Source organism: Theropithecus gelada, chromosome 8, assembly GCF_003255815.1.
Source record: "Theropithecus gelada isolate Dixy chromosome 8, Tgel_1.0, whole genome shotgun sequence".
NCBI classification, from domain to species: Eukaryota; Metazoa; Chordata; class Mammalia; order Primates; family Cercopithecidae; genus Theropithecus; species Theropithecus gelada.
The window spans coordinates 118,838,027-118,853,657 of record NC_037676.1 but is presented as its reverse complement, the minus strand read 5'-3'; the positions used below and the strand labels follow the sequence as shown (position 1 = coordinate 118,853,657).

The 15,631-nt window shown below is 36.0% G+C and overlaps 1 protein-coding gene across 2 annotated transcripts in view; it reads left to right on the top strand.

Annotated features, from left to right (window-relative positions):
• EIF3H (eukaryotic translation initiation factor 3 subunit H) overlaps positions 1 to 15,631 on the top strand; it is a 122,931-nt gene that overhangs the window by 100,745 nt on the left and 6,555 nt on the right. For both annotated transcript variants that reach the window (XM_025393666.1, XM_025393667.1), the window contains 3 exons: positions 7,830 to 7,997; positions 9,490 to 9,589; positions 10,800 to 10,949. In XM_025393666.1, the coding sequence (XP_025249451.1) occupies positions 7,830 to 7,997; positions 9,490 to 9,589; positions 10,800 to 10,949 (418 nt within the window). The remainder of the gene's footprint in view (positions 1 to 7,829; positions 7,998 to 9,489; positions 9,590 to 10,799; positions 10,950 to 15,631) is intronic.

The following is a 15,631-nucleotide window of genomic DNA, read 5'->3' as shown; positions in this document are numbered from 1 at the left end:
AAATGACACACAATTAACTTCCTGATGGCTCTCTATCTTCCACTGTGTATATGTGTTTTCATGACCAAGGCCATAAATATATTTATGTATTTCAGATTCATATAACCTCAAAGAAATAAGATCTCATGGTTTTATTTCATGATTTGGTTAAGAAGATAATATAAATTTGTTACAGGATGTAAGTGTTATTTTGTGTGAAGAATCCAATTTGTTTCATAGAAGACTTCTTGAGACACAGGAAAACCTCAAAATACCTGATTTCTAATAATTGTCAAAGTTATTGCTAGTTTTAAAGATAAAATAGGGCAACAGTGCCTGCCCCCACCCAATTCCCATTCCATTATCCCCCAGCTTGGCATTTAAAAAAAATTTTTTTCAGAATTCATAAACACTTCAAAGAAGACATTAAACCACCCACGATTTAAAAAAATATTTCTGTAAGATTATTAAGAAGGGCAGTATTTTTGTTACTTCTTTTACAATACAACAGATTAGTGTCTAGGTAGAATAGAACTTATATTGGACACTTCATTGTGAAAAATTGAACTGTTACTAAAATTTTTAAGCAGTCACAGGTTGGTATTAATAACATGTATTAATTGAAACGAGATGAATACGTGGTACAGACTGGATGCAGAGAATATGGACGTTTTAAGAAATTTGTGTACTCCATAATTCTTTCCACCCAAAGTAGACTCTTATTTAATTCTTTTTTCAAATGCACATTCTGTTTGCCTAAGTCTACATCTGCTAGTAGCTTTGAATATTGCCTGAAACGTATGTGCAGCTTGGCAAAAAGTCTGATATGAAGAGGAAAGCACAGAATAAAGTTTGTCTTGTTAAATAATGGCACAGAGCCTTCACTGTTCACAGCCTAGTGCTCACTCGTGTCCCATGTTGCAGCTGGGAAGGAGGCCTCTAATTATATTCTTAAAAGTCCTACTTTGGTTAGCTCTCATGCCAGAACAGATAGGAGATTTTTATGCATTCCACCTCCCTGTCGTATTTGTTGAGATCATTGGTTTGTTTCTGGGACATTGTGGGGTTTTGTTTGTTTGCTTGCTTTTTAAGCTATTTGCATCTCCTGATTGAGCTTTGTTTTTTTGCTGCAAAAACAAACAAACAAACAAACAAACTAGATCTGGTCTCTGTTCAGTCTATATACCTGTACAGGTCATCTTTGATCTAAGCCAGTATTTAGTTACAAAGTAGTCATGGCACAAGCCTCAAATAGTAACATAGAATGCAGCGTTTTAGGAGTTTGATTATGTATTTGTGATAATTATCAACTGTAGTATTTAACAATCTTTGGTGGTGGTTTTATCACTTAAAATGTTACTGGTATTGCTAAATTATTGATTAATGTCAAATATGCACAAGATGTGATTTCTGAAAACCTAGAAATTTGTTGTGTATTTCTCTTGTATTTGTGCTGTGCTTCAATGATTCAGAAATAATTTACTGTATACTTCACCAATAGGAAGTAATGAGGCTCTCAAAATGGGTGGCTGGCTAGCCTTTGGAGTCAGAGTCTGAAGTCATAGCTATGGTAAACAGCTTTTCTAAAAGGATTTCAATAATCATGATTAGCTCATTAGAGTTATTGTGAGAAATACAAAGTTAGATAACATGTGGAACAGTTAGCAGGAAGTCTGACATAATAAGTGCTCACTAAGTGGTAGTTTATTTCTCTGTGCCTAGCTCTACTCTTTCCCTGCAGGCTATGTTTATTTTAGAAATAATTTTATTGTATTTTTAAATAATTTGGATTTATTTGGTAAAATATTAAGTCATTAGATGGTAGATTCTTAAATTGTTTTTAATTTTTAGAAGTTAAATGACTTTGTTCATTAAGAGTTCCCCAATAACATATCTGCAAAACACTTCTTTTTTCTTGATCTACTGGACATATCTTGAGTTTTCGAGTTTGAATAAGCTCCATTTTTAGTTTTCTACTTAATCCTCATGCCAGCCTATCCATCAGTGGCAATTCTTTGTTCCTGTTTTTCAGTGAGAAATTGTATTTCACGAGGGCTTACTTAAAATAATACAATAAAAAAGATGATTTTTTAAAAATGAAGATGAAGAATTGAAGGTGAGAAGAATGCTGGTTAGTTTTTCTGCTGAACTGAAAAGCGTCTACTCTGTTGTCCTTTCCAGTGATCTTCAGGAGCACTTGGATCTCATACTCTTGCTTGGTTGGTTGCCATTGCAACTCCAGATACATATAACATTTAAATGTAAGACAGCATATTATTTTCAGTGTTTTCATATATAACGGTCAAACAAGAGAAATCCCAACAAATGTGGTTGATATTTGAAAGGGATAGTTATTGGACAGTTCACCTCAGTTAAGACAGATTAGCTCTAGGCACTTTAAAATGGACTGTTTTGCAAAGAGGTTATCTGGAAAAACTGAATATGAATATACTGGTGCTGAACTTCAAGCAGTTATTCAGTGTTGTAAAGCAGGCTTTCCTTTGCTGGGGACATGCGTACCAATTAAAACAATTGCAGAAGTTGAAGAGATTTATAAAACTTCTCATTTTTATAATCCTTCCAAATTTTATAGCACCAGCTCAACTGCATCCAAGTGTGACTTTTTGTATTAGTAGTTTCAGTTGGCTTAATAGTAAAGACCAGTTTGTCTTTTTTGTTTGTTTGTTTGTTTGTTTTTTGAGACTGAATCTCGGGCTATCGCTCAGTGCACTGGTCATGATCTCGGCTTACTGCCAAGTATCGTGCAGTGGCGTGATCTCGGCTCACTGCAACGTCTGCCTTCTGGGCTCAAACAATTCTCCCACTTCAGCCTCTCAAGTAGCTGGAATTAACAAGCGCCTGCCACCATGCCCAGCTAATTTTTGTATTTTTAGTAGAGATGGGTTTTCACCATGTTGGCCAGGCTGGTCTCAAACTGCTGACCTCAAGTAATCCACCTGCCTCGGCCTCCCAAAGTGCTGGGATTATAGGCATGAGCCACGGCCCAGCCGACCAGTTTGTCTTTGAAATTCATGTGTTGCATACTACTTTTCCTCAGTGGGGATGTTTGCTTTTTTGTACTAAGAATGCCTAAAAGGTTATTTTCTAATAAGTCCTTCTCTTAAACATTATGAATTTTAAAATAGTTCTCCCTCCTTAAAGGATTATCCTCTTGCCATTCATCTTTGGAAAATTTCTCCAGGAATATTTAGACATTAACTCAGAAGAGAATGTCATTGGTTGAAATTGCTCTGCAGTAGACCAACATGGCACAAGTATACATATGTAACAAACCTGCACGTTATGCACATGTACCCTACAACTTAAAGTATAATAATAATAAAAAAATTTAAAAAAAAAAAAAAAAGAGGCTGATAAAATAAAAAAAAAAAAAAAAAAAAGAAATTGCTCTTTTGACTTCCATTAAATATGAGAACTTTAGAACAAAAATTGAAGCTTGTCTAACCCTGGACCAACTCTGCAAATTTGCCAATCAGTGCCTGTTTCTTCATTGGTCTGCATTAACACAGCAGTAGGCAACTGGCACTTTGAGTCAAGGAGCCTTTTTTTCTTTTCCTCCTCCTTTTTCCTTTTGTTTCTTTGGACATGATTCTCTTCCTTCTGAGGTGTGAGCCACTCCTGAGCCTTATTTCTCAGGAGTGAAATACCCTCCTTTTAAAATCAGCCAGAAATGTGAGGACTGCCTGCATATGAAGAGGCAAAGAGCATTACCTCACAGTCACCAGTGCCTGTGGGCCGTGACATGGCATCATCATCACAAGACAATTCCAGGTAGGCAGAGGCTTCTCCCCTCCCTTGTTTTATCTGTTTTGTAGCCAAACTGGGTCTCTTGTGCTCACCTTACATACCCACCCAGTGTAACTCCTGAGAGAAACTAGCATAGCCACAAAAGCAAGGGTGTTCATCCAGGAGATTGGAATCTGGAACGACCATTTCTTACTTCCTGTGTAAAACTTAACCGGCATGTCATCATTTCACAATTGTTCCCTTGTCCCTACCATAGTCCAGAGGGGTAAATACATGTCAGCTGGTGTGGCAGCTTAGCTCCATTGATGGTGCCTGCCAGGAGCATGGTTTTGACACAGGTCACTGGGACAGTTGCTGTTCATTTAGTATCCCTACTTAGGTTTACCAGGAAGCTTTTGCAGGAGTTGGCTTTCTACTTTTTGAAAATTTGAATGGGAAGAGTAGGAGAAATTGGGGGTGAAGGGAGATGGGATTCAAAGAATGGGGACACAGACCTGAAAGTCCACAGAGATAACGCAGTTCACATGGCTGTTTGTGAGTTGTGTCTCTTGTTCCTTGGCTTATAATAAACAGAAACAGTATTACAATTTTTTTTTACCTTATTAAATCAAAGTGAGCTCTTTTCTTCAAACATTGCATTTTTTGGCGCTTCATGTGAGCAGTCATGGTGAGAACTGGGCCTGTGTGCACTGTGGTTCATTTCGGAGCTCTAGCATCCGCAGCCCCACCTTTTTAAGACTCACTTGCAGACTGTTTAGGTCCTTTCTTTATATAATGCCTCTGAGAGGGCACTTAAAAAAAAAAGTTTTGTTTTAATTTTAAAACTGGGGTGGTAAGTCCAAACCAAGATAGAGAATCTCCTGGCACTTTACGTAGATTAGGCCAACACATACATTGTTTATTAGTGAAATTCTAGTACATTGTACATTTTTGAAGTGATTTTCTTAATTGACCAATCGTTGCTCTTAGCCCCTTTATTCTGATATTTAGGTGATGTGAAAAACTCTTAACGACTTATAAATGTGTCCAAAATCTTGCAAAATGTTTTGTCATATTCTAAACCATGGAAGAGGAAATGGAAATGCTCACCTCATTCTTCCTAGTAAAGAAGCTGATCTCTCTTTACTCCTGAGTCCCCAGAAATATGTTGGAGCAGTGGTATCTCCACATGGCTATAGGCTTTCTTGACTTTCTTCCCTAGTTTAGGGGAACACTTCATTTTCATTCTTATCCTTATCAGAGGTGCTGCAGAATAGGTAAGACTCTGGATAAAGAAGAAATTTGGAAGTTTGCTACTAATCTTGGAGATTTTACCTCATGTATCCTGAAATGCGGTTAGAGAATTTCTTGTATTTAAGCTGTTTGAGGAGAGACTTAGCAAGATTATAGAATATTTTTCAGAGGAATGTATTTTTATTTTAAATCATAATACATGCTGGAAGCCCCTCTAGCTAATATAAAATTCTTTATTTATAATTAGTATATCCAATGAACAATGTGGAATAATAGCGTTTTGACTGGGATTGGGTTCTCAGATCTCTTTGGAGATGGGAAAATTAAATATCAGAGAAGAATTGTTAACTGTACAGCAAGATCCTCACAGGGGAAATCTCAGAGCTGGCATGAGAACCTCAACCTCTATATTCCAAGTCTTTCTTTTCTGCTATTACACGTTGGCAGACTCTAACCTCTGCTTATGTTGTACCTAAATTGAATACTAATATGTTTCGTAAGTATTGATTTAAAAAAAAGATTTTTTAAAATCTTACTTGTTCTGTCAGTTGCTTAATAATCTCTCCTCTTCCCTTTCCCTTTAAAATAAATAGCAAATTTAGTTTCAGCTCCCATTTTACTTATAATAAACTGGGACTTTTCACTCGTAAATTAAATTTAATTAAAATTTATTAGCCAAATCAGTGATTTTACTCTGATTTAAAAGAATTATGGAATTTCAAAACAGAAGGAGATCATAGCAATGATTCTGTCCCACTTGCCAAATTTATGTGGTTGATGTCAATCTGTTAAACTAGCTGGAGGGGGCGGGGTGAGGTTCCTCTTACATGCTAGAGAAATAAAATATGAAGATAAAAAATAATTGGTGTAATATTATCATATTTCATAGTGCTTTTTCAAGCTATCATATTATGTATAAAATAGATTTCTAAGGGTAGAAATGGTGGTTTAGAGTATAGCATAGATTATATGACTTTGTTTTTGTATTTTATTCATAAATATACAGAAACATTGGCTTAGTATGTAAAGTGTCTGGTGTATTAGTATCACCTTCTCCCCCATACTCTTGGTAGCCTAACTTCCTCTATATTAACACTGGTTTTCCTTTTTATGAATGAATGAGCCCACTTTCAAAACAGGCACTTAAACTGTGTGCATCTTGACAATAGTGCAGCTTCCAGCTCTGTTGCAACGTTGCCATAGGCTTAAGAAAGTCTCTTCAGATAGTGGCAAAATAACCTTTTTTTTTTTTTTAGCTTTTCTACATAGCAAAAAAACAAAAAAACAAAAAAACAAAAAAAACCCCTCAAAAAACACAATTCTTGAGCAGTTGATGAGTTGACTGCCATCTTTTAGCATGAGAACTGTAACCTTCCTTGGGATAAGCAGATTTATAACTTCTTCCCCTACAAGTAATGAAAAATCAGACTGTGTCCATCTGAGGAACACTCTTTTATACTTTATGATCCTGAGTCTTGGTGGCTTTGTAAAACCATAGTGCTCTAACCAAAAGAATGACAGATGTATAACTTTACTTTTGCTAAAACTTGAGTAAGAATTTTGAAAATGAAACAGGTTTCAAGTTAAGCAAATACATTTACTCAGCATGGTCATGTGTTCATTATAATAGAAAGAGTTTGGGGCCGAATCCAGTGGCTCATGCCTATAATCCCAACACTTTGGGAGGCGGAGGTGGGTGGATCCTTTGATCCCAGGAGTTCGACACCAGGCTGGGCAACGTGGTGAAACCCCATCTCTACAAAAATACAATACAAAAATTAGCTGGGTGTGGTGGTACCCACCTGTAGTTCCAGCTACTTGGGAGGCTAAGTCAAAAGAATCACTTGAGTCCGGGAGGCGGAGGCAGCAGTAAGCCAAGATCATGCCATTGTACTTCAGCCTGGGCAACGGGAGTGAAACCCTGTCTCATTAATAATAATAATAATAATTAATAATAATAATAGAAGTAGCATGGCTATTATAAAGCTTTCTCCTGTATTATACATTTGTTGTGCATTATTGTGCTATATTGCTTTTTAAAATGTCATTTATTATATTGTTTTAATCTGTTTTTCTGGTAATGCTGCTTTAATATAGTATACATTATAGTCATTATACATTGTAGTCATTAATTTGACAAAAAGTAAAAGTCAGTAAAGCTTTTCATTCTATACATGGTCATTAAAATATAACTTTATTCTAAGGAAAAAATAGTGTCTGTTACTTAACAAAGGAACACACAAACAAGAAAAAATAATTCTTTAAAAAATTTAGCATATGCAGCAGGGGGCACCAGATGAAGGCAAAAATGTATTCTTGTATTTTGAATCAGCTGCAGCCTGTATCCTCTTCATATATAAGCAGTGTGGTTGGTAGTTAATTGTTTCCCCTTAGTTTTCCTAATGGTTTTAGTTTTTCAGCTCTAAAAGCTGTGTTGAACAAGAGATTGATAACTCTTCCTCTTTTATTAATTCAAATGAAACTTCTTACAACCAACCAATTTAGTAATTATACAAATTTTTCTTAAACATTTACTATTTTGAGAGTTTCAAAAAGGGGAGTAGAAGCCACATTTAATAATTCTTTTGTTACAACAAGGCATTAATATTGTGTGTAATACATTTTCTGCAAAATATTTTTTCATTAAAGAATAAAAGGAAACCCGATGATTTAAAAGCCTAATTTTGTTTTGCTTTATATATGAATTGAATGAATTTTAAATCTGGACTCGTGTTCCCTAATGCTAATAAATTGTTATGTAGACATTTGTTTCCCAAAAGGCTTGTTTTTAATGTTAGTAACATCATTAAAAAGTTTTTTCTTTTAATTTCCTCTTCCCCATCATCCAGTCCAATATCAGATGGAAATGATGCGGAGCCTTCGCCATGTAAACATTGATCATCTTCATGTGGGCTGGTACCAGTCCACATACTATGGCTCATTCGTTACCCGGGCGCTCCTGGACTCTCAGTTCAGTTACCAGCATGCCATTGAAGAATCTGTCGTTCTCATTTATGGTTAGTAGGAGGTTTATTATTCTTTTTTCCCCTTAATATTATTACTACTATTTTTGCTCTCTGTCTTTTTTGCCTCTAAGAGCAGTCTGGCAGGCCTTCTCAAGTAAATACCAACCCTGTTTCTGCAGCAGCCTCAGCAGCAGCTCAGTCTAGACAGGGTTTCCTTCTTTCTGTTTATTTTTCTTGCTATCAGAGCCCTGATGTGTACATTTTGGAATGCTGGAGTAGCTGCTTCATTTTTATTCCTCCATCTCCCCTCCCTCATTGAAGGGGCTGGTGGAACTAGACCAGATGTCTAACAAACCCCGATTGCTAGAGTGTCTGGCTCTGTACGTGACTGACCAATCATAATACAGTGTGCCAAGTTTTTTTTATACCTCTGACAACAGTGTACAAAACCTGGACTGTTTCTTAGCACAAAGATTTTTTTCTTTTCGGCCTATTTAATGGTGTTTCCTCAAGCTCTCCAGACCAGATGTTCTGTGCTGTATCAGAACTGTAGGCAATTTAACAGCTTTATAGCCTTCCCCCTCCCCAAACACTCACAGTTTGCCATATCTGGCAGACTTGCATATAGTTTCCAGCTGAGAAGTAAATGTAACGTCCTGAGTATCTGTCAGAAAAAATACTAATGAATACGATCAATCTTATGAGCTGCCCCAAAATTGTTTCAGTATGTTAACAATTGGATTACAGTAAAGAACAAGTTGTTAAAGTGTACTTATATTGGCTGGAAACATTGCATCATCAGACCTTGATGAATTTTCCACTTGTTTCAATCTATTTTGGTTTTCATTTTATCACCTATTGCAAAGAGTTTCACTGTGTTAAGTTTCAGACAACATGAATGTTAACACAGGTTTTAGGCGAATATTGGCATGCCAGAGCCGTTATCATGCAGCAAGTGCTAAGCTCCCTTACGCATGGAGTGTTTCAGCGGTTAGTTTTGACAAAATTAGTTTCTCCAAAAAGACACTTCTGTGATAGCAGTTTGACTTGAATGGTTTTTACAATCTGTTTTAACGAAGAAATGTGAACAGTGATTATTAGGATGGATACATTTTGTGTGCAGGGCTATTCATTTTAAGTTGAATGAAGAGCTACCCAAGTATATGCAGTGGATTTTCATGTTTAATATTTATCAGTGATTTCCTAATTATACAAGATGTCTAGAACATATGATACATTTAATTTTCAGCAAGATTACTGGTTCTTGCTGAGGAATGAATTTGAAAATAACTCTTGTATGTTTAGTTTTTGACAGAGGAAATTACTCTATCATAAGTAGGATAGATAGAGGTATTCCTGCATTTTCGAGTGCTACTTGCTGTATAGTGGTTTGAGTCCGCTTCAAATTGTGTTCTGGTTGTTTATTTTGATCTTTATTTTGCAAAGATTGTGTGATATGCAACAGAATGTGCCTAGAACCAATGCTCTTCAAGCATGGTAGTGACAAAATTCTTAGTAATTTGTTTCTCTTTCCTTGTTTGAGATCCCATAAAAACTGCCCAAGGGTCTCTCTCACTAAAGGCTTACAGACTGACTCCTAAACTGATGGAAGTTTGTAAAGAAAAGGATTTTTCCCCTGAAGCGTAAGTGTTTGGGGGCATCTGGTAAAGGGTTGGGTGTTTTTCTATTAAGATTTTTCTTTGCCACGTCTCTTGAATCCTCGGTTGTGGTGCAGTAATGCTTTTGCCATGTGGACTGTAGAAGTTTTCTGCATGCCGAGTGCTGCTTGCTCTATCCCTTTCCATGTTTAAATTATTCTTTAGGGAATGTCTCATCTGTTGTTCTCAGCAAGGGTGAATTCAGTTAGAATGGGAATTAATTAGCTACTGGATTCGAAGAAATAAATGATTGAATAAAGGGAGGTGGAAAGAGTGATCAGTGGCTGTCAGATTGTAAGCTCTGTGTCAGACTGGTTGTGAGCTGTGTGTCTTATTTTCCGAACCCTTGTTTAATGAGGGGGTGGGAAAGATATAAATATTTTAAGAATTTGTTAAAGAATGTGGCTTATTGGCAATTTTATGGGTGACAGGTATGCAGAGAATTAACGGATGGAGCTGTTTTGGGATCCTATTTAATGGCATTGTAATATTTACTTTAAATCAATTAAATACTTAGAATCCTTCCATTTTCTGTTAATTATAGAAATTTTTAGTTCCTGTTGAATCAAAATTAATGGCTTTGACTTCATGCAGGACAGTTCATCTCTAGTTTCCCATTTGGCTCCTAAAAAGTTAAGGTACAGAGAATTTTAAAAGAAAAGCTACCTCATGGACAATTCCTGGATGTGGTAGTTATAACTAAACTATGAGAAACTGTGTTCTTGGCGTGTTCTAACTATTGTATCTGGAGTCTCCTTGAGTGTTCTGCTACTTGTTAAACTCTTAATTCAAGAGGCTTTTAAAATGAACTTTTCAAGAAATAGAGTATTTCTCATTTCTAGCTATTTTAAATTAAGTTGTAGATGTAGGTTGTGTAGCATAACTTACTGTGACATTTACATTTTAGTATCAGTGAAATTTTAAAGATACCTGATTACAAAGAATGAGTAGTTTCTTCTGCCAAGAATCTTATTTTCTGGGCTTTAGCTCAAATTCAGATCATTTTCAAAGTTACTCAAATGACCTAACTTATGCTTGACTCTGTAAAAGTCTAGTTTCTCTACTTTTTTTTTTTAAGAGTGTTAATGAAACAAAGATCTTGGATAGGGCCTATAATTAGGTAAATTTTATGAAATAGTCAATTTAGCACCTACTTTTGACCATCAGACTAAAGTATTTTTAACATGCTTCACAGTTTGAAAAAAGCAAATATCACCTTTGAGTACATGTTTGAAGAAGTGCCGATTGTAATTAAAAATTCACATCTGATCAATGTCCTAATGTGGGAACTTGAAAAGAAGTCAGCTGTTGCAGATAAACATGAATTGCTCAGCCTTGCCAGCAGGTAAGTGGCCCTTCCTAATCAAAAGTCCCATTTTTTAGAACTTTCTGCAAAAGATTCTTTCACATAAACTTTACCTGTGAAACAAGAAAACAATTACTTAAGAACATTTATAGGTTCTTAAAACCTGTATAACATGGAGTAATAGTCTGGCCTTGTTAGGATCTCAGGGAAAAACGCCAAACCGATCATATGAAATGACACATTGTTTGAATACTAATTGCTCATATTAGAAGAACCCTCTGCTGCCTTCTTTGCTGTATCATTTGTGCTTTGATAAGGTCAGTGCCCATGAGGGAGGGCTTTTTTATATGGCTCAGCTTTCTTTCTTGTACACGATCCTAAGAGGCTTAGGGTATTATGTCTGGATGTTTAATAATGCTCAGGAAAAGAACAGAAATGCGTTTTTCTTTTACTGGCTGTACTTGCCCTTGTTCAGATGCAGACTCTTGCAGTTGTAAAGTTCCAGTTGTTTGAGTTTTCAACTAAAATTTGAATTTTCTGAACCTTATACTGGCTTCAGCTATTTTAGTTGGTGATATGATTTCCTCCAGCATAACTGCCTTAGCTATCTAGTTGCTGAGATAATGTTTATTATATTTGTAAAATGCAGACTGAGGTTTCCAAAAGGAAGTATTGTTCCCTTTGTGAAATTAATGTTTATTTCCCCCTTCATCTATTACTCTTAACAGAAATGTGAATAGAGCCACATGTATAGCTCCTCTTAAATGCCCTTTGAGCGTTATGTTAGTGATTATTTTGTCTATGGTGGAAGGAGGCTAGCAGCAGACCTGTGGAATGAAATGAAATGGTCAGAGTAGGTAACGAATCAATATATGCTTGTTGGCTGAAAGAAACAAGGTGTGTTTTCTTAAGCAACCAGTTTGAAGCAGACTAAATTATTTATCAGATTTCTAGTTATCTTAGAGACTTGTAAAAAAAAAAAAAGTGTACAGACGTTGTACTTCCTCGAGATAAGGCAAGTGGGATGAACCCAGAAGGGCCAGAGACATCAATGTTCTTCTTCATGCTCTGGCATGGGTAGGACTGTGGTTGAAGCGCCACCTTCCATTGCATTAATTGATCAAAAGGCCACAAGAAAGTCTTAACAGGGCAGGGAGGTGGACGATGAATGTAAATGGAGTGCTGAGTAACACAGCCAGGTTGCAAGGCTAATTTGGCACCGAAGAGTGTACTGTTTGACTGCAAACATATATTCATAATAGTCCTTTAATTTGTCTGTTTTAGAAGGTCATATTTTTCTTTATTGTTTTTACAAACACACTCGGCACACCTGTATTTAAAGCGTTTAGCTAAGAACCTTTTTCAGCATACAAGGTTACAATTTGATGTATTAAGTATATAGTTATATAATAATTTTAAATTTACTGCATGAAAGCTTTTGCTTACATAATTCATGTCTTCACCTTTTCCCAGGCTTCCTTTATTGAGCATACAAAAGAAATACATCCCTGATGGTGCTTTAACTTTACCAATGAGCTGGTCTGTCATGTCTGTTTGTCCAAAGCAGCATTTATAATAACCAAGAAAATGTTCTGAGTTTGCCCTAGCAACTGAGACCTAGACAAATATTTTATTATAGTTTTTGTCTTCTGTATTTTTATGTAAACGAGGAAAAGAGGCCCCATTTCTTTGCTTTCCATATGAAATTATTGAAAGTGTAAATTCGTGTTCTGTTAGGAGGAAGAAGAATGAAGCAACCTTGAAGCAGTGGGTTTTTGCTACTAGACTCTTATATTGAACCAAATCGATTATAGTATTTTAGAAGACAGAAAGATACGTTTTGTACATCTCAGTTTTTAATTTCTAACAGTAGTTGTGTGATGATGGCTCAGGCCAGTTGCCATAAAAGTTTTTATAAGAAACCTCATCAGAAATCTTTCTTATGCAGGTGCTTAAACTTGGTCTTTCCTTTCAGAGCCTATACATGGGCACTGGTTTCTTTGATGTGACTGATAAATTTGTTCTGTGTGACAACTAAAACATACTGCATTTGCTTTTGTTGAAAAATTCTAATTTTTGATTTTCATTTTATTAGGTGGAAGTTCTAACAATAGTTATTCCATAACAGCCTTTATTAGTTTTTAAAAATGTGTAACACAGGCGTTCAGCTTTTCACACATATAAAACAATTCTATTTTTATTTCCTCTTTTAAAAAAAGTAAACTAAGGGTGGGCATCGTACATTAAGGATTATAAGCATAAATTGATACTGTAGCCAGAGCAGACTTAACACTTCATGTGCTGGTTCACATCTGTTTAAGTTATCTGTTTTCAGTTCTTTATTTGCTTGGCAATAAAAGAAAAGGCAATGTTACTGAAACTCCTAACAGTAAGTCCCTGTTTCAGCATCCTAGTTAAACTGGTACTGAAAAGATTCTCACAAAGTTGGTCTTGGTAGTGGTCTGATTTTCTGTCAGTGTTAATTTCTGATGCCACTTTAAGGCCTGTAGTACACAGATTTGTGTGTGTGTGTGTGTGTGTGTGTGTGTTTCTGATTTGTTTTTTCCGAAGAGCATTATCATAATATAAAAGTTATGAAATACGTAAAGTCCACATAATATAAAAGTTATGAAATACGTAAACACATATGTGCTTGTGGCAGTGTTCTTTCACAATAACTTCATATACTTGCAGCAGATAATATTAGTACTTTATATTAAAGATTTTTCTGGTAGAAACAGTGGGTCTGTTTTAGTAGTGCCTTTCTCATTACTGTAAACAACCTCCAAGAGTTAAGGTCTGGGTATAAATAATAGATTTTTCTCTGCATATGACAGTACCTCTCCTGTGCTGTTATTTTTTCCCTACTGTCACTGCTTTCCCCTTAACCTCCCAGCCACAGCATTGGTGACGATCTTTTCTTTCTTTGATTTCCTTTTGCAATTAATGACATAAATGACTTAACAACTAATCACGTAGCTAATGACATTTCTTATACTTAACATAGCCCTTTGGGCTTCACGTTCCTCATTGGTAAAAATGAAAGGATCAGAAATCTGAAGCCGGTGCCCCCTGTCTTCTTGCGTTCTCAGGACCTCATTAGATTGATGTACTCCCTTCTTCATAGATTTTCAGTTTCTTTCTATACTAGTTTTTTTTTTTTTTTTTTAATCTTTATAGGCTTGTTTTTCCAATTAAAAATTTATTTTTAAATTTTCAACTCTTTAGACAATTTGAAAGAAAAACACTGTGAACATCCATCCATAAACCTTTCATTTAGATTCACCAATTGTATATGATGCCACATTTGCACTCTATCTACATACATAAACACCGCTTTTTCTTTCTGAACCATCTGAAAGTAAATTGTAGACATGACTTTTAACCCCTAAATACTTCAGCATGCATCTCCTAAAAACAAAGACATTTAAACTTGTTTATGTCCCCCATCTCAAAAGAAAGCTTATGAAAAGAATACTTTTTGATCTCATGCCATTAGTGTCCATCTCCTTTTGTCTTCTGCTGAATTTTTCTATTTGTTTCATAATCAGACTTCTCGATAGAATTTTGATGTCACTGTTTCCTCATTTCCCACTGATTTCCCAGTGATTGACAACAGTTTGTAGTGTTCCACCCATTGTATGTAGTAAGACCTCCCTCCAAAGTCACAAAAGACTTTGATGTCACTACGTCACTGAGTAGTTTAGACTCTTCAGCACGTAATATGTTGATAAGGCCTTCTTCCTGAGATCCTTTCCTAGGAGCCTGTGAAACTATAGCTCTTCTGGGTTTCCCCTCATTTTCCACAGTGAACCCTCCGCTCATCTCTGTCCGTGTCCCTCAGGGTCTGTCTTCTCACACATGTACTCATGGGACGATTTTGTCTTACTCCTGTGACTTTTAACGCCTTAGTCTAGGACCTTATTTCTCTTCCTCATTACTTTCACAGTTTCCTGACTTCATGTTTTTGACCTTTTCCTCTTTCAAAATTGTAATGATCTTGCTAAATGCAAATTAGATGCTCATGTTACTCCTTTGCTTAAAATCTTCAGCTGGTTTCCCACTGTCCTGAGGATAGATTCCAGACTTGTAGTATGTTTTTAAGTCATTGCACTTTGACCGCTGTCTGCCTCTCTTTTCCCGTCTTGCCCAATTCAAATACTTAAGTCTGAGTGAATTTAAATCAACTATTTAGAAATCAGGGTAAAACAGAAGCAAATACACTGTATCCAGAGAAGAATTGTTTTGAAGTTAAAAGTGATTTTAAAAATTACAACACAATAAAATAAATAAGAAAGAAGCACTTGATTCCTCAACAGGTGAAGTCATCAGACCATTTACTGGACGAAAGTTATCTAGGTAGTCCCAGGCTGGGATTAAAAGGTAAATTTACGGCCGGGCGCGGTGGCTCACGCCTGTAATCCCAGCCCTTTATCCTTCTCGGTAAATGTAATAACCAGCTGCCAGAAGACTGAGAGTCACCCTCCATTCCTCTCTTGTGCCCCCTAGCAAATAAAGATTGCCTGCTCTGCCTCCAGAATCTCTCTCAGTTCTGCTCACTTTTCTCTATGCTCACTGCCACCATCCTAGTTCAAGTCACCACAATTTCTCTCTGTAATATCACGATAGATTATTTGCCAGAGGTGCAGTTTTTAAAATAGAGAAAAAATTGACCATTTAAACCCTTTTCAAACGTACACTTTAGTCGTTTTTAGTATATT